This window comes from Nesoenas mayeri (assembly GCF_963082525.1).
Source record: "Nesoenas mayeri genome assembly, chromosome: 8".
Lineage (NCBI taxonomy): Eukaryota > Metazoa > Chordata > Aves > Columbiformes > Columbidae > Nesoenas > Nesoenas mayeri.
Genome location: NC_137554.1, coordinates 20141744 through 20166270, shown reverse-complemented (window position 1 = coordinate 20166270; position 24527 = coordinate 20141744). Strand labels below are relative to the sequence as shown.

Here is a 24527-nt window from a genome sequence, read left to right as displayed (position 1 = left end):
GTCTTTTTCATAACCCAAGCTTGGATTTCTTTATTTTTACAGGAACAGGAATGGTTTAGCTGGAATGAAAATGTTCATTCCACTGCCTCATTAGCTACAGGCAATCTTCAGTTGAAGCCTAGCCCATATTCACACTAAAGCTCTAATAGTTTGACTATTAATCAACATGTAGGATGAATTTCTGGGGCTGAGAGAGCTTGTCTGCATGCCTGTAATTTAAGCTGAATGCTTTTTTTTTTTCCTTAGGAAAGGAAGGTAGCAAGAAAATAAATTATATTGGAAAGAGTTCACCTCCCTTTTCACCCCCTTATGCCATTCCTCTTCTGATAAACACCCCAAAGTTTTCACTGGACGGAGATGGAGATTTAGCTGGAGTAGCAGATCTTCAAATGTGTCATTTGATCCTCCAATAATTCTAAAGCAGCCTAATTCTAAAGCAATAATTCTAAAGCAAACCTGTTAGATGAGACTAGTCGCTGACACCGGTGATTGTCTCAGGTGTGATGCTTAGTACCGAGGGTCCAGTCCCAACTTGCTTCTGTCAATTTAAATGTTCATTTTTAGGGTCTCAGATAAAGTTTTTCCTTCCCTTCTTCATTACAAGGAAGCTGTATCCAGCAGCCCATGTGATAACAGGAGCGTTAAGATCTTTAGTCAGCTGTTTACCTGCCTTTTCAGCTGCCTGCTTTTTCCACACAAGGGTCACACGTTCTTGCCAAGTTGGATGAAAGCTTCTGGAAGGTGACAAGTGAACCCGTGACAGTTTCCGTTTGCTCCTCCTGCTGTTCAGGTCACTCACTCTTTAGGACCAGGCCCCTCTCCTCCCTGCATACAAGCTGGTAGAAGGTGAAGAGTCCCAGGACTGATCCTTCAGTACAGAAACAAGAGTGGGAAAATCACGCTTGGAAAGGCAGGAGTTATTTCCTTACACCACACCTCTACTCTAGTCTCACCACTAGATCGCTCTGCACTGACCTGTGGACCATGCAGTGCTTTTCCAGCCCCCTCTGAAGAAAGTCGTCGAACAACAGCCTCCATGCCCAGTGGCTTCTTAAGAAAAGTCTTTTTCAAAGGCCACATTCCTCTTTTCCCAGACCTAGGAAGCAGCAGGAGCAGCTTTGGGTTGATCAGTGCAGAGACCACTAACCAAATATCTTCACTCTTTCCTCCCAGATATACTCCCCAGCTTAATGGGAGAGCTGATGCTGAGCCCTTTCCAGCTTGGAGGCAGGGGACCCTGCATTGGAACATGAACAAGGGCCTTGTTGGGGAGGAAGGAAGAGAACCTTGTGGTTTATATAAGTTACGGAGCTATTTCAATTTAACTGCCTAGGGCTCTCAAAGACTGCAGTGCTCTAGCCTGTGGAGGCTGAAAAGCAGTTTCAATGCTATTGTGTTAAAATCCTCTTGTTCTGGCCATGCAGTTTCATTTGGCTCTTAAGGAAATAGTGCAGCAACCCTGGAGACAAGGGAAATGAAAAAAATGTTATTTCACCAAAAGTCATATTCCTCTTCCATCAGCAAACCTAACAAGGTTGCACCAGTACTGTACAAAAGGGTGATACCTCTACTGGACTTGCATTGCTCATAACAGAGACTACTGATGCCTTTGGTCTTTTCATGGTCACATTATACCAGTGTCTCAGAATTATCTGGTCCTTAGTTAGAGGTGTTTGAATTTTCTTTTCCTTTGTTATTGCTAGCTGATGAGCTCCTGGTCCAGCACAGCAGCTGTCATTAGCCTGTTACCATAAAACTATTATTATATCCTGTTTCTGGTTTTCCAGTCCTTGAAGTTATCTGTGTCTTCCAGGACACTGTTCAATCCCCATTGTGTTGAGAGTACCTCACAATTTTGTGTTACGGGCAGAAACAAATTTAACTAGCAAGTTCATGCTAATTTGTTTAAGTAAAACCAATCCATTGGACACTTCAGTGAAATCCTTCAAGGCTGCTTGTTCCTCTTCCCATGTTATCATTATCTGTTGTTATCATTATCTGTTAGGCAGTTTTTTTACTGTACCGTTCTTTCATTAACATCCATCTTTATAAACTTAATTGCCAGTCTCCTAAGGGTTTCACTTTGCTGAACCAAAGATCTGTCAAGTTGCTCTTAGTCAGAAAATCAGTGAACTTACTGAGTCTGGCACGCTCTGACATATTTCTTTGTTTTTTCGTTTTTCTTTTTTGTTATATTTTAATTGAAGTTTTTCTTTAGAAACACTTTCAAAAGCTTTGCAGACAGTCAGATTTCAACTAAAAAGCCTATACTTGCGTCATTTTTCTTCCCATTTTTGTTGTGTGTGGGCACTGCACTTGCTGTTCCACAGACCCAAATACTATGCTGATACCTTCATACTATGATTTTGCACCCACCCGATGGTAGCAGGAACCGTTGCATTACTGGGAGCTGTTAACTGGATATGGGTGTATGTCAGTGTTACTTTTATGATATTCTGCACAATGTGTCTGTTTTCAGAGCAGCTGTTTATTCCCTCATTGATTCCCTTCACATCTCCTATCCTGGTTAGGAAAGGATGATAGTAATACAGTAAGTTTAGTTTCACCTGAGACAGTCACTACAAAAGTACAGGAACTCTTGTCTGTGAAAACTGGGCAGCCAAAATACTTTGCTCTGAGGAACCCAATGGAAATCATCTTGTCAAACAGCAAGCTTCAGGGCTGATGACTCGGATTTTCCCCTGCTCTGGTCTGGATGTCAAGAAACTGCCTGTGACAGCCATGAGGAGCTGAAAGCAATAATTCATGCTCCTGTAACACAATGTCTTCTCCTTTGGTGTTATCAGTAAGTTGCACCCCAAAATACAGCGTATTATTCCAGACCATGGTCTTCCCTCCATGTCTCCTTTGCTTCTTGTGGGGCCACTGGCTGGTTTTCCTTTTCAGGTCTTTTCACTTTTGTATTGGTTCAGTTCCCATTCCTCTTCCAACCGCATAATCGTGTTCCCTCAGGCTAGTTGGCCTGTTAGTGCGTGTTTTGCATAAGCCTTTGCTTCCTCCAGCCATGGTCGTTCACAGTTCATGTGAACCTTGGTTCACATCATTGTACACTTTCTTGCCAATAACCACTGCCCTGCATAAATGCATGGTATCCCTGTGTGGGTGTAAAGAAGTACACATCTATTTGTACACATCCAAATTTAAATTGTGCTGGTTTATACTGAGGTTATGTTTCTGTCTAATTCTAAAGAGTATTAGGCAGAAATGAAAATTGTTTAATGTGAAATATGTAATTATCAATTGAAAAATCCGCACCATCTCAGATGCCTTGTCAACACTTTGTGTCTCAAAATGTGTAGTATCCAGACAACTCTGTTGTTAACCTTTTCCAGTCCATGTTGAACATGTGAAAAATCAGTCCTTTTTGCGTTTGCATGGGATCTTTGTTTGCTGTGATTAATGGTCCACTAACAGTCTCCAATACAAGTTCAGAGCAACGTACAAAGTGTCTTTGATGCCAGACGTTCTACAGTGCTGTGCAGAAACTAAAGTTAATAGTCATAAGCCTGAGAGGACTGGAATGTTTTCAATTTACTTTTAAACAAATGACTTTATTGTGCTATTCTCACATGGGAGTAAATTCCACAGCCTTAGTGCTGCATTAAACAAAACTTTTTTTACCTGCTTATTTCTGTTTATACTTGGAGATAAGAAATAAAGCTTGGCTAGGGATTGGAGGGAATAGGACAGGACTATTAAACTCAGTGGGAATTTTGTCAGGGGCTTTGCTGGGAGCAGAGTGGGATGGAGGAGTAAAGGATGTAGGAGAAGGATGATTTGTGGTGCAGAGCAGAGTTCAGGAATTCTTTGTGCCTGGAAAACAAACTCATGAAGGGCACCTGTAGGAAAAGCTTTAAAACTGGCTTTGCTGCCCCTGAAATGTAAGAAGCGGTTGTTGTAGTCTGAGTAAATGCTGGTGGATATTGGGAGGAAGATGCCTAGTGACTGCAGCTGGAGATGGATAAAGCCCAACTCCTGAAAGGAACAGTTCTCAAGTAAGTCATGGGTGTCTGTAGCCACATAAGAATGACATCTCTTGACCTCACCATATTGCTCTTGTAAAGGTAAAGATTTTCAGACCCAAGATGGAGAAGTTTTGAAAGAATGAGTCTTTAATGCTTATAGGGTGATCTGATACAATAGATTTACAAAAACATGAAACACTTGCAAAATGCCTAGGTAAGGAACATAGATATATTTAGTATTGCTCCAGGTGGGAGATGCTCTAATGCTAGTAAGTGCATTGTAGTCTTCTGATATGTACAATACAGAACCCATTCCAGTAAAGCCTTGTGATCAAAACATGAGTGTATGTTAATTACTAACAGAACAAAGAACAGTGAGTTTTTTTTAATTTTTAACTGCTCAACTAGGCCTTTTTTGTACTAAACCTTTTCTTACAAGGCTTTTGTTTTGTGTATGTTATGTGGTTTTATTGCCTTATAAATCTATAAGCAATCAATAAAAGGTTTGAGTTATGTTTTAATGAATGTTTTTACTTTTATTTTGGCCATCTACAATTCACGAGTATTCTATGTTACATGCCACTGCATGGAATTCCAAATGAAAAAAATATGACAAGTTTAGGTCATGCTTAGATAAATGCAATTGAAGAAAATGGACAAATAAATCCACTCACCTGAAAATGGCTTTAGAGCCTTTTGTCTTGCACTGATGTTTCTAACCACTGCCTGATCTTTTCCAAAGCAATAGCTTTCTTTTGCTCATCTCTGTGCTGTGGCTTCCCGTAAAGCCTTACCTCAGCTACAAATTGAACAATATAAGTGATGCAAATCATTTTTCAGTGGCCTCAAAGCCTTTGCTGCCACTGATCTGGCCTCCAGAGGAACAGAAGCTTAAAGAATTATAGGGAGAAGAGCCTCAGAGATATTTCCATTTTGATTTGTAAGGCAGGGAAAGTCTCTCCAGTTCATTACTCCTCACTTGGTAGTTTTCTTCCTTTTTCAAGAAAAAAAAAAAAAAAGGTGTATGTATATAATTACTGGGAAGAAACCAGTGTGTGTATGGAGGGCAGCTGTTATACAGCCAAATGCTGCCATGAATCAAAACTGAGATGAGGAGCATTACTTGGCAGGGCTGGGAAGACTGTGCCTGCTCTTTCCCAGGTGATGCCTGGATATAGTTTATTTCCATGAGCAGAACAATGATTTTGTTACAAATCTGGATTTTCTAAAAAATATTTCTAAAACATGTTTTAGGAGTCATTGTAAAGCCCCTCTCTCTGCAGTGGGGAAGAAACTGTGTAGAAGAAGGTAGGCTCATGTCTGCATAAACAGGCTGAAGGTTCCTGGGCAGCAGCAGCAATTCTCCATCCTGCTCCCCAGCAGTGATGTCCCTGGGCAGTGCCAGCAGGTGCACAGCTGCCGTCTTCAAATGGGAAACGAGACTGCAGAGAGGGAATATTGCCAGGGCCTGAGCCTGGTTTAGCTTTCCAGACTGGGTAGAGTAAGGGGCAATTATGTATATTTGTCTTAAGATTCTTCAAACTATCTCTGTAACCAGCTCACTTCCTGCCCATCTGGAAAGGCAAGTCCCTCCCTTGCTAAATGTCTTGGGGAAAGAGAGGAGGAGGGAACAGGCTGCTTCAGTGGAAGCATCTCATCCTCTTTGTCTCCCAAATGCCTGTACAGTAGGGCTATAACCTGTGCTTAAAGGTGGCTCCCTGGGGGGGCCCAGTTTGGCAGACAGACTGGTAGGGAACGCGTGCTCTGAAGCCAGAGGGTGTCTCAAATGAAATGGTATTTGAATCTCACCATGGAGGTTGTAATAACCCATGAGTCTTAATATGACCGTAAGGCTATAAATTCAGGGATTTTGACCTCAGCGTCTCTGAGCGTGTTTAAAAATAGCTCACCCATCCTCATTTTATCACTTCATATACTCTGACACAATTTTGGAACCTAACTCCATCTCATCTAGCAGGGGAACACTATAATTAAGAATCAGTTTTGAAAGGCTATTCTCCCTTAGCTTAAGGCAGAATAAGGCTTTATGTATTTTGCAGGAGATTATAAACAATTCATCTGCTAAAATTAGCAGTAAAAAGGGAGCCCCAGTTCTTTCCTGTGCTGTGGTTTGTACCACAAAGACTTAGTGTTTTTAAATCATGACAGAGCTCTCTAAAAACCTTGAAAGCATATTATGTATGTGTCACTTTGGCTCAGTTAGGGATAGTCTCACCTCTAAGCCAGAAGGCCATGGGTTCAAATTCTATGCCCGCCCTTGCATTTAGCTGTCTCACAGTAATTTTATTACAGAAAACATTTTAAAATAGAACCGTGGGGGAAGAAGAGTGAAACTTTTGTACCTGTAACTGTGCTGTGAGACATTCAGTCATTGGGATGATGCGTTAAACCACTGCTCTTACTACCTGCTTTGCTCAGCAGGCATAAACTCTCTAAAAAGAGAGGGGCTATCCCTATTGCACTGTGTCACTCTTCTCTCTGCTTCACAAAAAAAGTTCTAATCCTTGGGACTGTGTGTGCGTGTGAGTTACTGATCCCTGTCTGAAAGAAGTCTGCATTTTCATTGTGCTGCCCCAAGGACAGGGTTCCTGGGCTGTACATCGCTGTGCAAGAGCTGAGAGCTGTCAGATGTCTTGACTTTACCTTTTGCTGCTGACCAGTAACAGAAGTGTTTGGGGAATCAAACCTTTGAACTGAAAATGCCATAGATAATTTTCAAAGTTAATTTGCAAAAATATCCAACAGAAAAGCGCAAGGTTACAGTTGTTTGTAGCAACAATAAAGCCAGGTTATCTCAACTGCAAATACAAACTCGGTTGTTGTGTCTGCTGGGGGTAGAGTGCTAATTTAACTTCCCCACAGAGAGGAGATCAGAGTGATTTAAGGTTTAAACTTTCTAGTTTCATTTTGGTTTGTCCCAACAAGCATGTGGTCTTATAACATGAAGTGTTTATGTTTGTTGCTTATTAACTTAACAGAATCGCACTGTCTTTTAAATACAATTTGCTTTTATTTTAGGGAGGCAAAAGAAATATTTTATTTTCTACTGGTTTTGTAGAATACTTAGAAGGATTTTGGCATATTATGCAAAATGGAAGCCATGTTGTGAAGCAGTATCTAATTCTGTTTGGTCCAGGATTATGTGCAGCATAGTTACACCTCATTTCTTCCCCCAAAGATAATTTTACCCAATAATTTTCAATTTCTATTCTTGTGGCATGAATCCAAAATGCTCTTGGATGGGTGATTTTCTTTTATTTAGGAATATTTGTTACACTTCAGTAAAGCTTTCAAATTCCTCTTCTGATCTGTTTTGAGGCTTTTCTGCCACAGGAATGTTAAAGGTCACATTTTTACTTGCGAAGTTAAAAAAAGTTCTGAAATGGGGAATATGGATGGTGATGTTTGGTGATGCTCTATGGGGGTAAGAGCTCCTGCCAGAATTTGTAGACCACTGTCACTCTGCTTGACAGAGGGCTTATGAAAAATGCATTAATGTGTATAAGAGCTTTGAATCTTAGGACTTGAATTATCAAATGAAATGTTTTGATGAGAACTCTGGCCAAGATATGTTTGGCATATGACTAACATCTGGGAAAGGTAGATTTATCTACATAAGATGCTGGTGGTTCTTGTGTGTCCGCTTGCTAAATTAGATTAAACACATTCCTGTTATTAATTTCTTTTCAGATAAGCAGTTACTGGGGTGCTGCAGAGACTATGAGAATTGGGGCAGGAGAAGGAGGGATAATCCATCTTGTCGTGGCAGGAATGTTGGCTCATTTAGTCACATCTGGGATGCGGGTGGGGTGGTCTGTGCAAGGCTTGAGTTTGGTAATGGTCTGTCAAAAACAGGGGTAAATGGTGGGCTAGCCAGCTAGCCTGTGAGGGGGGTGTCCACAAGACAGATTTCTGTACTGAGATGTGGTCCTTGTTGGGAGAAAAAGATTGAGAATCTTTCCTGTAGAGCCTGGCTTAACAGTATTGACTAAATGCGAGGCAGAGGGGAAAGGAAATGGTGCTGCTCTGGAGCACAGGCATCTGACTGTGTGAAATCAGTGTGGGTGCTATTAAAATGCCATCTTCGTCTCCCTTCCTCTTTCCTTCCTCCCTCCCTCCCCCTCTGCTGTCAGCCTGGCTGAGGAAAAGTCAAATAACGAACGACTGTGTTCCTTGGCATCACAACTGCAATTTCCCTTTAGGGGCTTCAAACTTGAGAATGGGAGGCTTTAAATCTTGCTGATTCGTGCTATTCCAGCAAGCATATGTGTGAGGAGAAAGAACAATGCCAGTTCAAAACAGAAATCACAAGTGAGAAATCATTGCTGCTAAATCAGGTGTTGTAGGGGCCAGTGGAAAAATCAGACACTAAGAAAAGTAGGAAATTGCTTTGTTTAGAGCTGGGAAGGTTAATGAGAATGAATTAGAAACTGTTTTCTGTGTATTCAGCCCCGAAGGATTTGAGCAAAGTTAGAGGGATTTATTTACTGATTATCCAGACTATACAACTGGCAATAAGATTAAGTGAGGAATTTTGGAACATGCTGACATTTCTTATTTGCATCATTTACTATGGAGATCATTTGTCGGTACTGCACTGAGTTTGTGGTGAACCAGGGCTTAGTCTGGCCCAGCAGAGACGGATCTGGTACTTCTCATGGCTCGAGGGATGTGGGGGTGAAAACAGTTTAACGTCCTCTTCTGCGTCTCAGAGAGGAAACATCAAGTTTGTCTAGGTGCTTATCAGAGGAGAATTTCAGAGTATTTTCCTTGACATCATTAATTATGGAAAAGAGTGCAGTTATAGGTGACACATTGCATCAGATCAACTAAAATAAAAGACAAGGCTGTAATTTACAGAGCCCCTGCACTGAACGCAGTACAGAGCTCCCCCAGTACAAGGCCCCCTCCCAGTCCTTCCCTCCCAGCCCTTACACAGAGATTCACGCTGCCCTTCTCCTCCCTCTTCAAACTTCTTTAAATCAGGCTGGTGAGTATTGAAAAGTTACCATCTGAGCTGGAGGAAGTGAAGAGGGATCATGGGACAGGAGCTTAGTACAGCATCTAGAAAAACAGTTGTAATTATTATTCTTTATTCTGGGTGTCACATTTTGTGAAAAACATGCAACTCTATTTTATGTGTAGACACATGAAGTCGTAAGCTGTGGTTTAAAGGTGTAATCTTGGGTGATGTGTTTTCCAAGACTGGTCTTCACCAAGCCACTCTCTATGCACTGAACACTTACCAGCCCCATTTTAGTCCCCTAAAATGAGACAGTTCCTTGTCCCTAAAGGAGTCCTTCGGCCAAGGCTGGTGCACTGTTGCTGGAATAAGGAAAATTTTCTTAGTGGCCCTCTCTTGTATGGTAACTCCTAAATAAAAGTCCTCCGTAGTGATCAGTTCTGCCAGCATTTCAGAGAATGGTCTTTTACAAATAGTTTTGATAAGGAGGTAAACAATAGGTGAACGGCAAGGTGTTATTTCAGTCTTTATGATGACTCTTAATACTCCTCTGATCACCATCATGGATGACTAATTCTCCTGCTCTCTATTTTCATTATCTTTGCTATAAGCTGCAAGACCTCTATTTGTCTTCCTTCTTAGAGAAACTGCGTACTGCAGCCAGTAGCTTTAATCGTTTAATCCTCAAGTGTCCAGTTGATGCCTCCACCCACTGATTACCTCCTTTTGCAGCAAGTGATCCTATTCCCTTTACAATGAATGTCCAATGCTGGATCGGGCTGTTGTCTCTGGAAATGTGCTTCATGCACTTGGTAACAAATACACAATAAATTTTAACCTGAACATCCTCTGGGCTAATCATGATACTTCGAATCTTCATCATCATGACTTGAATTCCTGGGTAACTCACCACTGTTTGAGACTTCCCAAGGTCTACTGACCTCTTTCTACACTGAAATAATGCAAATAGTGCACCAATAGTGTCTCACATCCTAGATTATTTTTTTCTAATGTGCTCCTATAAATACGGGGCACTTCATGTGTTGTTATGACAAGGAAATTCTTTGACTGAAAAGTTTGCAAATTCCAAAGTAGTATTTGTTTTATAAACAAAGGTGCTGTTTTCCTTATGCCAGCCTCTTTCTGCTTTTGCTTGTCCAGCAGTCTGTTCTGAAAGGCATGAAGCAGCTGTTGGCTCCGAATCAAAACTTGCAGCACAGGGAGGGTTATGTAAAAGTCCTTTGTGTGAGAGATGTACATGGCAGCAAATGGTGAAATTGGAGCACAGATTTTTTTTGAGGGGAGATGGCTATTCATGGCAATGTTTTATTTTTTACTTGATTTTTGCATAGAACCAGAAGTAGAAGATATATTCTTTTTTTTGTATTATTAGAAATCTTTGGAGGAGATTCTGCAACTCTCCTAGTCCATCTATTTCTGTGCTTCACTGTTCTTACCATATAACACTTTCCAAATATTTGTTTGACATCCTTTCCTATCTACAGACACTCATTTCTCCCCTTTCACAGGTGGTTTCTTTTGAACTCATCAGCCCAAATTGATCTTAGCTTTTCCTTTCAGGTAATATTTTACAGAGCCCTGGACGTCATTTTCAGTGGTTTCCTCTGAACACTCTCCAAATGTGCCACGAATTTCTGTTAGTGTGATAACCAGAACTGGATGCACAATCCTTGTACTGATTTCATAATAGCAAGAGATTGTTGACTAATACTCTGTTTATATTGCACTGTGGACACAGTTCCTTTTCTGCTGAACTGCTCCTTAAGTGGCTGTTCTCATGCTGCATGTTTATAATGGATTTATTCCTGCCCAAGTCAAACATTTCCTGTTCACAATTAATTTAATCTAGATTTTTAAGCTGTTTCTCCAGTTCATTGTGAATTCTAGTTCTGTCATCTAACGTAATCATGTCCCCTTCCAGATTCTTCTTATCTGTAAATGTAATAGGCACAGGCTCTAATCCACTATCCTGAGCATTAAGGCATTAATATGCACATTAAAAATACAGCTCGGATGAGAGTCCCCTTGGTAGAGGTTTCCAGTTTGACAGTGAGCCATTGACAGCTTTTCTCTGGAAATGAGCATCAACCAGTAACTGTGGGGAGAGCACGCTTCCATTCATGAAAACGTCACTTGATATTGTGTCAAAAAGCTTTACTGAAGTCTGGACTCTGTGGCAATGAACGTTAATACCTTACTCATAAGATCTGAATCCCTGCTCTAAAAGGAGATTGGGTTGATTTGACATGATTAGTTGTCAGCCTGTTGTGAACTATAAAACAAAAGTAACTCCAAATGTGTTGAAGTTCTGGTAGTGTATCATTGCTTTCTGACTTGTAGTTCCAAATCAGCTTCTTGATTGAGGAAGGCAGGAAGAGAACCTAACACAGGTTTTGAACGTTTGGGATCATTAGAGCTCTGTAAATATCTGGGGAGTGGCCTGGGGATTCAGCAGAATGTTTTAGCTCATGGTCTGTACTATACAATGTCTGTAACCACAAAGAAGAATCTAAGTAGACAATTGTTTAAACTAATCCAGAGAGTTAAATACTTCTGAATCGAGTTGAGCTAGGTTATATCTTTCTTCTGCATGGGTATGAAGTGAGAGAGGTTGTGTGTGCAGGGAAAGCCGGATCAGAACCTCTGCGCAGAGCAGTTGGAGGCTGCTAACAAAAGCAGAGTAGCTGAAAGGGCAGCTTGTGGGTGGCTCAGCAAAGGCGACGGCAGTACAAAGTCAGGAGATGCTGAAAGCATGGAAGAGAGTGGCAAAGTCACCCTCTGTGAGGGAAAAGGACAGCTTCCAAGCTACCCGGGAAATGTTCTTTTTCTGCTGCTTGCTTTGTTGTAAATACACAAAAGTAATGTGTTGTCATTTACTTGTGGTTCCTTCCAGTAAGAAAACCTCGCTGTGTGAAGCCATCATGTGGTTTCAGCAGTGCTCTGAAGACACGCAAAGACACACTATGTACAGTTGAGAGTGTGTTAGCTAAATTATATGTACAGCATCAAACTGCAATGAAGAGAGAATATCAAGAATCAGTTGTAAAGATTTAGGAAAAAACAGGGGGGGTTAGGACAACTGCGATGTGCTGAGTGTTGGTACATTAAAGAAAAAACCTCACTTGGACATGAATAAAAAAAATAATAATTCATTTTCAGGTGGAGGTTGTTGTTATGAACTTGCATCTGTAAATGAAAGATATAAAAGCAACTTTTAAATGGTTGGTTTCTCACTGCAGCCTTGGGCTTATTTCTTAGCATACAGAGCATTGCTTTGCTGCTGCTTGGACTTTTACCCTTTCAACAGTCACCTTCCAGTTTGTTTCCTCTCAGTCATTTTTAATAGAATGCCTTTTTGATTACAGAAAATGGGTTGATACACTGGTCTAATGAAAATGCTAGACAAATGCTCCTTCTTGGAACTGACATCAGGAATGTTATACAAGACATTCTTAAATATGCTGGCAGCTGCCCTGAATGTAATGAAATCATGGAAATTAGAAGTATTGCACTCTCTGTGTGGCCAGCTCAGGACTGTTCTCAGTATGTTACCACTTTTGCTGTGAATTCAAAAGGAATCACTTTTCCTGATTTTTTTCTTGGGACATTCTTCAACATGCTTGTAATTCCCACAATCAGGAAAATTATCCTGATCTTCTGAGGTACTTTTTTTTTTTTTTTTAATTGCACACAATTCCTCATGGCTACATCCCTTTGTACCACACTAAATCATTCCCCTTCCAGCAGCGAGTTTACAGTCTTCAGAAGGCCGATAACATTTCTGGTGGAAGTGCATGTGTAGGATGAAATCCTATTCCTACTGAAGCCAGCAGTAAAATTCCCACAAACTTAAGTGGTTCGGATTTCACATGTAGTTTTTTAGTCTTCTCTTGTATGACACTTTAGTTAATCCTTAATGCATTCTTAGTACAGTAGGGATCTAAATGCAGAAAAGCAGAAGAGTAGCAATGATACATATTCTGTGGTTCACCAGCACCTTTCCATGTAAGGAGATTAAAGGAGCTTATGAAAGACAGGTGGGACCTGCTGCAGAGCACAAGGCATAGATATTATTTTAATTCTTCTAAAGTAGAAAGGAAAGATCTTTGTGGCAATGTGTATGTCTGTATGAACCGAAGGACTCTCCTGGCTTCCATGTTACCTTCTCTTCATCCGTGTTTTTATTCACCTGTTGCTTCTTTGTAGCTCTTCGGTGTATTTTCATCAGATATTCTGATTTTGAATTTTCCAAGATGAATCTAATTTTCTTTACTTGGTTTTTAGTGTAGTTTCTTTGTTGGAGGCTCACAAAAGTTCCTGAAGTAATTGTAGTTGTGTTAATTTGAAGTAATAATATTCATTAATTAATAGCAGTATTAAGCAAGAGTCAACAGAATGAAAACTTCGCCCAGATTCATATGCTGTTGCTTAACACTTGCTATTGGAAGTAGCAAATTCTGGCTCGAGGATGATGAGCACTGAAAGGGACCGGGGCTGCGTTGGCTACTGGGAAAGAAAGCACAGAAACCTGTTTCCAGCTGCTTTATTCTCCTTTTCTGTTCAGCATGAACGTTTGCTGTTCAAGAGTGGCCAGAGAGATGTAAGGGTTTTCTTACATGTTCTGGTTTGGGTTTATTCACTGCAACAGACTTGCAAAAAAAGCCTTTCTAGAATGCAGGGTGGCAGGGACTTGGGCTGAGGGCTGGCTTGTACTGGAGGAAGAGTCACGGGGGTGCTCAGTGAGCAAACCAGCTGTTTTGAAAGGATGACGTGGAGATGGCACAGGGCAGCTACATCACTTCTGTCTTGTTGTGATGCTCAGATTTGCCAGATGCTGCTGTTGGAACAACGCAGAGGTGGCTTACAAAAGAAAGCCCGATAACACTTGTAGACGTAGTGTATGGTGTAGACATGTGTTAGAAACAGATTTCCATGTGCATGATGTGATGCAAACAAGATTGTTTCTGGCATGAAAAGCCTTCAGTTGAGACATCAAATTATTAAGAATACTATGGCCAGAAGCTTTCGTAATAAATTACTGTAAACACATGAAAGATTGATTTTTTTTTTTTTTTTAATTTTAGAGAAAATAAATCAACAGTATAAATTCAGCTCTACTACAATTTCAAACAGGAGACGGGCTCCTGAAGTATTATCCACTTTCTGCAAATATCACCTATGAACCTGTATATAAAAGGTTAAATGTTTGCAGACAGTCTTTGCCTTACATTCAGACACAAATTACTATTTTTACTTTACATTCTCTTGATGAGGATAATGATAAACATCTGTCACTTTGCTGCTTAGCCAGCTAAGAATCTTATTGCAATCTGTAATTTAAACAGTGCAGGAAAAAAATACATGGACAAACTGTACTTTATATAGATAGTGAAGAAGAAAAGAAAGAGAATAGAAGTCAAATGCAGGAGAACTGAGCATTTTCGGTCTGCAGTTACTTGGCTAAAATCTGTGGATATATGATAGATGTATGATTTTTCCATTTATTTGGTATTTCACATGGAAAATTACTGTTAGTTTCTTTTCAGACATGGAGACTGAGGAAAATACTTCATTGGCATGCTGTGACTTGTTGGCATGTGCAGTTTATTAGCAAAATGATTAAGGTTTATAGGGTAGTGTGTCTATGGGTGTGTCTACTATTTTCATCAGGAGCTCTTTCAGTGTCCTCCCCAGTTCCAACATTTTTAGGAATCACTGCTAATTATTTTAAAGTCCACAGATCAGCTAGTTTTCCAGTAATTCATCTGTATTTAAAAACAATTTGAACTTTTGAAACTTCTTGTACAAACAGTTTTGTTTCTAAATGGTGCATTGGATCATATTTCTTAACAAAACTATAATTTAACAAATCACAGCCAGTTCTATTTCATTTAGACTTGACTGATCAAGCCATAGTTTACAAGGAGTGAATACGAAGTGGTCTACCTGCTAATGCTGCATGAGCAGAAGCAGACCCTGTGTTAGGAGATGAAACTGGGAATCTCTTTGTGGCCCAGCAAGGATGTGTTGCATGCAGGAAGAAGCCCTTTGGTGTCACGTTTGCATATCTAGCTCTAATGGTCTTTTGCTGATGGGTAAGCTACCAATTGCAACTGCTCAGGGAATCTGTAAAGCACTAGTGGTGTGTAAATTTTAGCTAAATGCTATTTTGGAAATGGAGTTGTGCTGACAGGGGTCTGGCTGGTATATAACTAGTTCTCGTTATTGAGTTATTCAGTTTTTGCAGGTGATTTTTGTTTCTCCATGTTATGCCTCTTAGGTACCAACAGAACAGGTTTAGATTTTATAGTTCTTGCTAATAGGGCTTTGGTGGTCATTTTCAGGGAGTATTGTATGTCAGAGTTTGGGGAAAGGATGTAGTTCTTTGTACTTTCCAGGTTGAAATTCCATTCTTTTGGCATCTTTGAGCTTCAGAAAGCAGTCTGATTTTTACCAAAAAGATGCCTTTTTTTTTTTTTTTTTTAGATTTCCTTATATTTATGCAGACCAGACCAAAGCAAAGTGCATACCTTTTAGCTTTCAGTTTAAGTTCCTGGTATTTTCTTTAATTAGGTCAGCTGTTTACATACAAAGAAGGTTTTTTTTCTGTCTAATGAAAGAGAGACCTCTAATACATAATCCAGTCTGTTATGCTGAGCCGTGAGCACTGGAACCAATGATGCTTTTGCTGTTATCCTTCATAAATCCTTTGTTTATATAGGTGCTATTCACATCTAACAAGTCTTAGGCTGAAGTGTGGAATTCGTCACAACTGAGTCAGTCTTAAATAACAGGGAGGTTTTTTACCCATAGGAGGGTAAATTTCAAAATCCAGACCTATGGTGCTGCTGTCTTGCATGCGTCAATCTGGCTGAATCTGAATGGTAAAAGATTTGATAATAAGTATTGCAGTAAGTCATCTGAGATAATTTCTTGGGTTTTCATTTACCATCACACGTCTTTGTCTAAAAACTTGCTTTAATACAAAATCACAATTTTGTGTGGAAATATATAATGTACTTTGTGAAAAAGGCCTTGCATCTCATATTGCATTAACCTCTAAAAGTCCAGATTTCATGACATTAAATCTAATAAATAAAACTAATGTTAAACAGCCCAGCACTTCATATTTTATCCACCAGACGTTCTTTGTATGAGTTACGTTGCTGGATTACTTCAGTGTAAGTCCAGGTTTTTTCACCAATATCTTTCCAATTTACTGCAGTCTGAAAGACTTTTTTTTTTTTCTTCCATGTAGACTGAAAATGATGAGAATGGCCAAGCAGACAATTTTTCAATGGACCCCCAGCTGGAGAGACAGGTGGAGACAATTCGAAATCTTGTGGACTCCTACATGTCTATTATCAACAAATGTATCCGAGACTTGATACCAAAAACAATCATGCATCTTATGATCAATAATGTAAGTAACAACCAGGTTTTAAATTATTTTAATACATCTGTAAAATCTCTTATGCTCCTACAAACACACCTCTTGAATATAGCAGCAACAACAGCATATACTAAAGAGAAGAACACATTCCTGTAAATGTGATGCTCTTAGACAAAATATTCCAATCTTTTGTAGTAGTATTAAGGTCCGCAGCCTTCTGAAAGGCTGGCATACTGCCTTGAGTGTTCACTCCAAATGCTAAATGAATTTACATCTTAATCAAAGCACAAGTTATCATTTAAAGGTAAATCAAGGATATTTTGTAATTTTTTCTGTCTTGCTTTTGGTATAACAGAAAAAGGGAGTTGGAAGCTCCATCTAGGCAGCCTGTGAGAGCAGCAGAGTAGAGCTGTGCTTCCTTGATTTTCAGTCTGTAGCCCTTTGTCATGGTTTCTTGAAGCAGCTCTTATTTTATTTGAATTTCTTTATACTTTCAAGTTACCATTTTCAAGGAATAAATCTAGAAGCCTGGGACACTGTTGTTTAGATAAGCAGATGTGGTTGGTTGATTTATTGTGTGTGTCTTTCTTAGATGTGAAGATTATTTGGTTAAATAAATGGCTTTGAGATATCAGTGTTTTTCCACCACACTAGTATCTCAGCCTCTGCTTTCTGGCAGAGTTTGGAATGGACCTTGTTGAAAATTAAGCTGAGTATTAGTGCCACTGCTGCCGTATATATTAATAACGGAGAGCACAGTTCTGTTAGTTACAGGTAGAACCTTTTCTGTGAGGTCATCCATTGCTTTTTAAAATACAATATGCTATAAGGCAAATCTGTTTAGAAAGCACCATTTACTTTTGACACAGAGCCACCTCTAGCCTTAGTCTGATGGATTTCATTAGTCCTGTGGAATTTGTGTTGCACTTAAGAGTTAAGTGCTTGGACAGGAAATTTAAATGAGATTTCCTGGTACATATAATATAAGCAGAATTTTTGCATGAGGTGAGAGATATTCCATTAACTTCTTTAGGTTTAGGGGTGTCAGGCTCCAAATAATGCTCTAATAATGGGTGAGTTTTTACAAAAGAGCACGGGAACAATGGAACTGCCTTTTTTTTTTTCTTCTGAAATCAGCCATGCTCTCGAATTTATAGGGTGAGCATGTTCCCTCTGCTCTTTCCAGATCACAGCTAGCAACTTGCTCCTTCAACTTAGCACAACTTCAGTGCCTTTTGAAAGGGCTGGAGTTTAGGTCTCATTTCATAAACTGCAGAGTTCGGTGTGTGGTTCCTTTTGAAAGTTTATATTACATTTTCTGCCACTCACCTCCTCATATGGAATAGTTTAAGGGTCTCTGAAGTGGGTGCTTTACTCAAAAGTAGAATACTTCAAGATTTTGTACTTTCAGTCTCATCGGCTGTTATGTTGGTAAAGTCTGCCATGCTGGCTGACCATGGCACACAGAAACATCATACTTAAAGTATTGTCTACCTTTCAATTGACCTCATAGTCCATAGCAGTGTTTGGGCTTGTTAGAATGAGCTAAGACCCACACCTCAATGCTAGAATTTAAATTTGTGGCAAAGAATCAAAACATTTTAAAGGACTGTGAAGAGTGAGACTAGAAACATTAATGCACTTGTTTCTGTGCAGCATAGGCAGTAAAATACCGTATTAAAAACAACAGATAAAAATAGAAATTTTTAAAAATCAGTGCTAATCAAAAGAGAAAGAAATGCTTGAGTTAAAACTGCTGAGCCGTGTCAAGAGGTCGTGTAACAATCTGGGAAGCAGCAGAGCTGTGATGGAGAGCGAGTCCTGCTAAGTAGTGTATGTGTTCCTTGGAGTCTTCAGAAATCCAACCCATCCATCAGGAGTTAAGAGAAAACACCCATCCTCCCCCTTGATGAGCATGTTCTGTACTTTCTGCTGCCCCATCATGTCGCCTCCAAAACTCTGGAAACAAATTGATCCCAAGGAGTTTGTTTCCATGACAATTGTAACCTCTCAAGTCCTCTTAGAACTTCCTTTCTGCTTTGTGGACCTATAAATGAACACTTGTAATTCAAGGCAAGTATCAGATTCTAACTCAGTGTACAGAAAATAATTAGATGCTGGGCCTAAGCCTAGATTGTTGCATTCCAAATGCATCCCTTATTTTTCCCTTAGGGTGGAGGTTGATTACCTTAAAAGAAAATGCATTTACCACACAGAACTGCATTGAGTTACCATTAGCAAATCAAACACGCACAAACAAAACACACATTTCAGAATTTATGTTTCATGGTGCCTAGGTATTGCAGATTATACAAGAGGGGTGGTCTTACACTGGGCAGTGTACACTCCATAAGCAGTGCTGATATTAATCTCAGCTGAGTAGAAAAACTCCTAAGTGCTTGTTAATACAAAACTTAAGGAATGGATTGTGTTTGTGTTTGAGGCAGTGATGTCTGTTGTAGTCTGAATGAAGTTGGGAGCCCACCTTACTTTGCTTTGGAGTGACAGGGCAGGCTTTGCGACACTGAGCTTTTGGACGTTTGCTATGGTTTGGCTTTGACCACAGGTCTGATGTCTGTGAAGGAAAATGTTTTAAACCATTCCTGTGAGTCTGTTTTCTAGAAGGAGCAAAGGCATGAGTAAGTGTCACTTTTCCTTCCTTTTCCAAGCTGGAGAAAGTGGCTATTGTGGAAGATCTTCCTCTGTCTAGTACAGTGCAGAAGGAAGGAGCTTGATCCAGGCACTGTCCTTACCACAGCAGTCTTCCCCTTCCAGAGGAGTTGAGGGAGTTACTTGAGTCTCCTGCTGGTGGCAGACAGGGATCTCTCATTATAATTGTCACAGGCTGATTTTTTCAAACAGATATTTGCGGTTTAACAATGCTTTTACAATCAGCTCTGTCCTTAATCTAATTTAAGGACTTCTTCTTCCTCTTTTTTTGAAGTGATGCCATTAAAATGCTCATTTCATCGAGCAGAATGTGATGCTGTTTAACTATGATATCTGTTTTTAATGTGGAGCTTTTGGCAATCGCAAGAAAAGTAGTGTACTCTGGCTCTTGATCAGTACCATCTACTGGAAAACAGCATGAGACTCATGGAAAATTTTTGCAGGCTTTGCTAAGAATTTGTGCCTCTCCTGTCATACGTGAATGGGAAATGACAGCCAAGCCCAAGCAGTATAGTTTGTTCCTCTGTCAATTCCGTCCTGGCCTTCTTTTCATTGCTGGGTGACCATGAAGGGTCCTGCATCCATGCAGTTCGGCTGCTCTCACTGACCCTGTCTGAGCACAAACTTTGCCTTAGTCTAGCTGTCAGGACTTAATATAGCTGAACTAGCACAAACCCATGAGCAAACTGAGCTCAGGTTTATTTAATCAGAATTGTTAGCATCTCCAGCTCAAACAAAAACATTAATAGAGCAAAAAGCCAGATGAGAAATAGATCAGAAAAGCAAAGTAAGTCTCAAATGAAAGGATTTAATAGGTCAGCAGTTGGTCTCTTTACCACAGTCTTATTTAATCAGAGTACCTTTAGCTTTTTATCTCTCCTAATGTGGTCCAGGTTTCTATAACCAGGGCAGGCATAGCAGGAAGTCAATATAGTGAATTAGATTACTTGGAGACTTTTCCCTTCAGTTTGAAAGTGTGTGAATGGGATATTTAGAATTGGACAAAGTTGATGGAGATGAAAGATGCTGTCTACAGTAGGATAAATTGTTGCTAAGAAAATAATTGACAGAGATCCCATAAAGCCTGAAAATTCTCATTCCTGGGGGAATTTAGTATCTGATGGTGTTGCTAATGGCTGCCATTTAAGCCTCAACCCTTTAGAACTGGATCAGATGGCAGCTGACTCCTGGGAGCTGTTGGGAAGCCTGTTTGAAATGAATTGTAGACCATAGGTGTCACCTTAGAGACACAGACCACTGTTAACTCCAACCATGTCCAGCGTTTCAAAGACAGACACAAAAAAAGGCCACAGTGCATTCTGAAGTGACTGCACAAAACCATCTCATCCTCACATGTGAATCGTTGTCTCAGAATGTGGCTTCATAATTGCATTAAGCCCATCAGTGTGCAGGCTGCTGCTAGGATGTCCAGTCCATCCTTTTTCCAGATGCTCTGCCCAGCTGCACGTGCCAGCCCCTCCTTGGGCCACAGCTTCACCTCAGGCTGCTGCACCATCTGCTCAATCCAAGTTCAGCATTTTTTAGTCCTTGATCTGACCAGTAGAATTGATGTAAGGTAGAAAGAGAAACAGATTAAATTGAGATAAGTCTGTTTCCTGGTTCTATGGATCTCACACTGTATTTGTTCAGTATTGTATTGTGTCTCTTTTTTTTTAATTACTTTGTTTTTTTTTTTCTTTTCTTCCTTTTTTTTTTTTTTTTGGTGTGATGAAATAGGTAAAAGAATTTATCAATGCAGAGCTCCTGGCTCACTTGTATTCTTCTGAGGACCAAAACACTCTAATGGAGGAGTCGGCTGAACAGGCACAGAGGCGAGATGAAATGCTCCGTATGTACCAAGCTCTAAAGGAAGCCCTGGCAATCATTGGAGATATTAGCACTAGCACTGTCTCAACCCCTGCACCCCCTCCTGTGGATGACTCTTGGCTTCAGCAGGCCCGCAGGTAAGGATCCCTATATCTGTTTTGCAATGAAACTGAGGACAGGCAGACATTGTCAGCATCAGCAGCCCCCTCCCTATGTGTCTCTTTGGGAAGATGCTCCTCCAGGTCTTTGACATTTGTGAGGGAAATCTGAATGTTTTCCCACATATAAATATTTTATGGACATGTACATGAACACCAGAGAGGATATTTGCCTTGTAGAAGACTATCCAGTGGAATTATAGCTTGTCCGATGCTTCAGATAGCAGCCACATGGCCTCTTCTTGCAAGCTGTTATAATAATTCAGCATCTCAGGCTCTGTGTCATAGGAAATCCACTTAACAGAACACTTGTAGAACTCCATTAAAATCTGTTACATTTACTTCTTTGCTTGTATGTTTATTTCTGGCTATTGTAAGGCATGCTGTCTGTGGGAAAGGTGATTTAAATATATGTGATGCTCTCACACTGACAACAGAGGAAAATGCCAAGAAAATGCAATTATCATAGGCATAACAAAGGGTTTAATTTCTATTTAAAAATTAAAAAATAATAAAATAAAAGCAAACCAAAACCCCAAACCCCACCTTACTGAGCTTCTTAAATCTCTTGATATTTCACTAGATCACCTCCTCCAAGTCCCTCAACTCAGAGGAGGCCCACATTAAACAATCCCCCAACCAGACCTTTATCTGGCCGAGGACCAGCTCCTGCAATCCCATCTCCAGGCCCCCAGTCAGGGGCTCCCCCGGTCCCGTTCCGTCCAGGACCACTGCCTCCATTTCCGAGTACTGGTGAAGCCCTTGGAGGACCTCCCCAGGTTCCCTCTCGGCCGAGCCGGGCTCCTCCCAGCGTCCCAAGGTAAGACGTTTAATCTTCCTAGTGATGGGCATGGTTCTCTCCCTCTAGCATAACAGACAGATTCTGCACTGTGTCAGAAAGTTGAGCACCGGTGCTGAATAAGTCTTGTAACAAAGCAAAATTGGGCATTCCCTGCAGAGAGTCAAAAGGCATTTTGAGGAACCAGTTCTCAACACAAATATGACTTTTTGAAATTATAGAAAGTTTTTTTCATGAAAGAAAACAAAAAAAAATCCAATCAGTCAATTTGAAGACACCGGATGATTTTACATTAAGAACTCCTGTTCTGGTTGTGTTGTACCCACGTAGGAGTTCACAGAGAGGTCATCTACCCCTCCACCCAAAGAGGGGCAGGGGTACGACTCCCTCCTCACTTCTGCCATTCTGAGTCCTCACCAGAGGAAGTAACGGCTCTTCTGGGAGAGAACAAGAACAATCCTCATAGAACCAGTGGAACAAACTGATAGGAGTCTGATTTTTATTCCACAAGGCAAGTAATTAACAGCCAGTTGAAAAGAGTCCACAGTTGTCTAACAGCGTAGGTCATATGGTAGAAAACAATTTGTTAAGGAACAGTATTTTCATGACTCTGTCGTTTCTTTTCCTTCCCAGGCCTTTTTATTTATCGGTACTACTTAAGGTAGCTGTGCATATTTTATAATTTTTTGTGGCATAAACTGCTTTTTTTCTATATGACTAAAATGTCCTTAATATTTTCACAATGACATAATACACGTCATCACTCATGTGTGAGTGATCCAAAGCCTATGAATCCAAGGGCTTTGGTAACTTCCTAAGTTATGTGGGAGACATAAGCAGATTAAGCAATGTTGGAACAAAGGGGTTTCTCCATTTTTAATAAATAAACTGTTATATTAAAATTAGTCCCAGTTTACCAGAAAATGCCAGTTAAATAGATTCAAAAACTGTCCAAACTTTCAGTTTTAGAAATGGTAACTGAGAAGAGAACCTTTTAAGAAAATATTTTTTTTTACATAGGTGAGATCTGTTGTAGTTGTGAGTAACTTAAATTTGAGGCTCAGTTTCTAACATAATCGCTCTTTATAATGTGAAGAATAAATAAATGAGGTATATAAAAATACTTCATTCCTTTGATATATTTGCTATGGAAAGGGTGCTGTTGCATCAGTGCCCATCCATGAAATGCACTTGTTGGATATCCCATCGTCCACAGTAGGACCCCTGGGGAGAAACCTGCAGTTTCCTTTCTGGGTACTGGACTTTGCGCTGGGAGGGCAGAGTCGCAGCAGCATCCCCTGGCTGGGAGAGCCTGGAGCTGAGCTGGAGGGCACCAGCCCCAGTGTTTCCCCTGTGCCATCAGAGGATAAATCACACACTAGATAAAGAAATTAGGTCCGGTGTTTTGTCAGTTGTACTGCTGGAGAGAACCATAGCTCCCTGGCGTCTCTCACCTCCCCTTGCACATGAGCATGTCTCTCTGTCCTGCCTGGCTGTGATTGTGCATGACCATTGCTTTCCTGAGGTGCCTTGCCAAGAGCGCGTCTGATGATAATCTTTTTGACGCTGAAGTGATAGGTGGGATGGAAACCAGAGAGGAATTTTCTAACACACAAAAGACACTGGGGTAAGCAGCCTGCAAACAGCTCAATTTGTGGCTGCCAGTGGAGGCATGCAAAGCGGTGGCTGATAAAAGAGGTCAGTGTTTTTAAAATGCTGTAGCTGGATACATAATTGAATGTAGGACTGCTTGACATTTTTGTGGAAAAATATCTGCAATACACATCTTCTGGACTGGATCCTAGATGTCTTTTTTAGAGATGTGAAAGCCTCAGACATAAAAAAATCTCAACTGCTAAAGAATGAAGGAAGGGTTTGCTGTTTTGCTTAAACTTCAGGTTTCTCCTGCTGACTAAACTCCAAGAGAGGAAATCCCAGGGCAGGGCCTGCAGGGGAAATCACCTGAGGGGGACAGTGTGGCCGGCTCCTGTGCCTATTAAACCTTTCTTTTGAGCTACGGAATTTCTGCTACACTTGGTCTGGTTTTAATAACGGCCTTCGCAGGATCATAGGAAATTGACTCAGAAAATGGGTCTGAGATATTAAAAGGGAAAAAATAGTTTTGAGGAAGAGTTCTTGTGGAAATCTGAGCTTTCTCTGTGACTTATTTTTGAACTGGGGCTCTGTGCTCTGACTGCTCAACCACCATTCTCTGCAACTATTCCTTGAAGTGTCAGGCTCTCTCATATCTAGGGAAGTAGTTTAGCTTCCTGAGGAAAAAAAGTTGTATTTTTAAAGTTCATCTGGCTTTCCAGAGGAGCTTTTTGTTCAGCCCCCATCACTGTCACTGAAGAAATACAAGCTTTCTATTTCTTACTTTCTTAAGATAAAAAGTTCATTTTCAGGGGTAAGATTTGAGTTGTCCTTTTCCAATGAGCAGCTGAGCACACATTTGATTTGGAGACCTCGCCACCTTATAGCAAGATACAAGCCCTGACTTTAAAACAATCCTTTTTTTCCCCCCCTTGATTTTATCAGCGTTTAACCAAAAGAATTGTACAGAAAATGTGAGCTCTTGGCATTTTCTCACTGTTCCTCACTTACTGTACAGGGAAAGGAAAAGGGTTAGGGGACCAGAAAATAATTTTCTTCCTTGCTTCACTCTGATTCTAAAGCTGGTTTGGGTTAT

At 40.4% G+C, this 24527-nt stretch overlaps 1 protein-coding gene across 4 annotated transcripts in view; it reads left to right on the top strand.

Annotated features, from left to right (window-relative positions):
* Positions 1-24527, top strand: part of DNM3 (dynamin 3) — a gene marked incomplete at both ends in the record, with an annotated part of 178225 nt that overhangs the window by 137428 nt on the left and 16270 nt on the right. For all 4 annotated transcript variants that reach the window (XM_080348899.1, XM_080348898.1, XM_080348897.1 and 1 more), the window contains 3 exons: positions 16250-16414; positions 20792-21018; positions 21623-21859. In XM_080348899.1, the coding sequence (XP_080205025.1) occupies positions 16250-16414; positions 20792-21018; positions 21623-21859 (629 nt within the window). The remainder of the gene's footprint in view (positions 1-16249; positions 16415-20791; positions 21019-21622; positions 21860-24527) is intronic.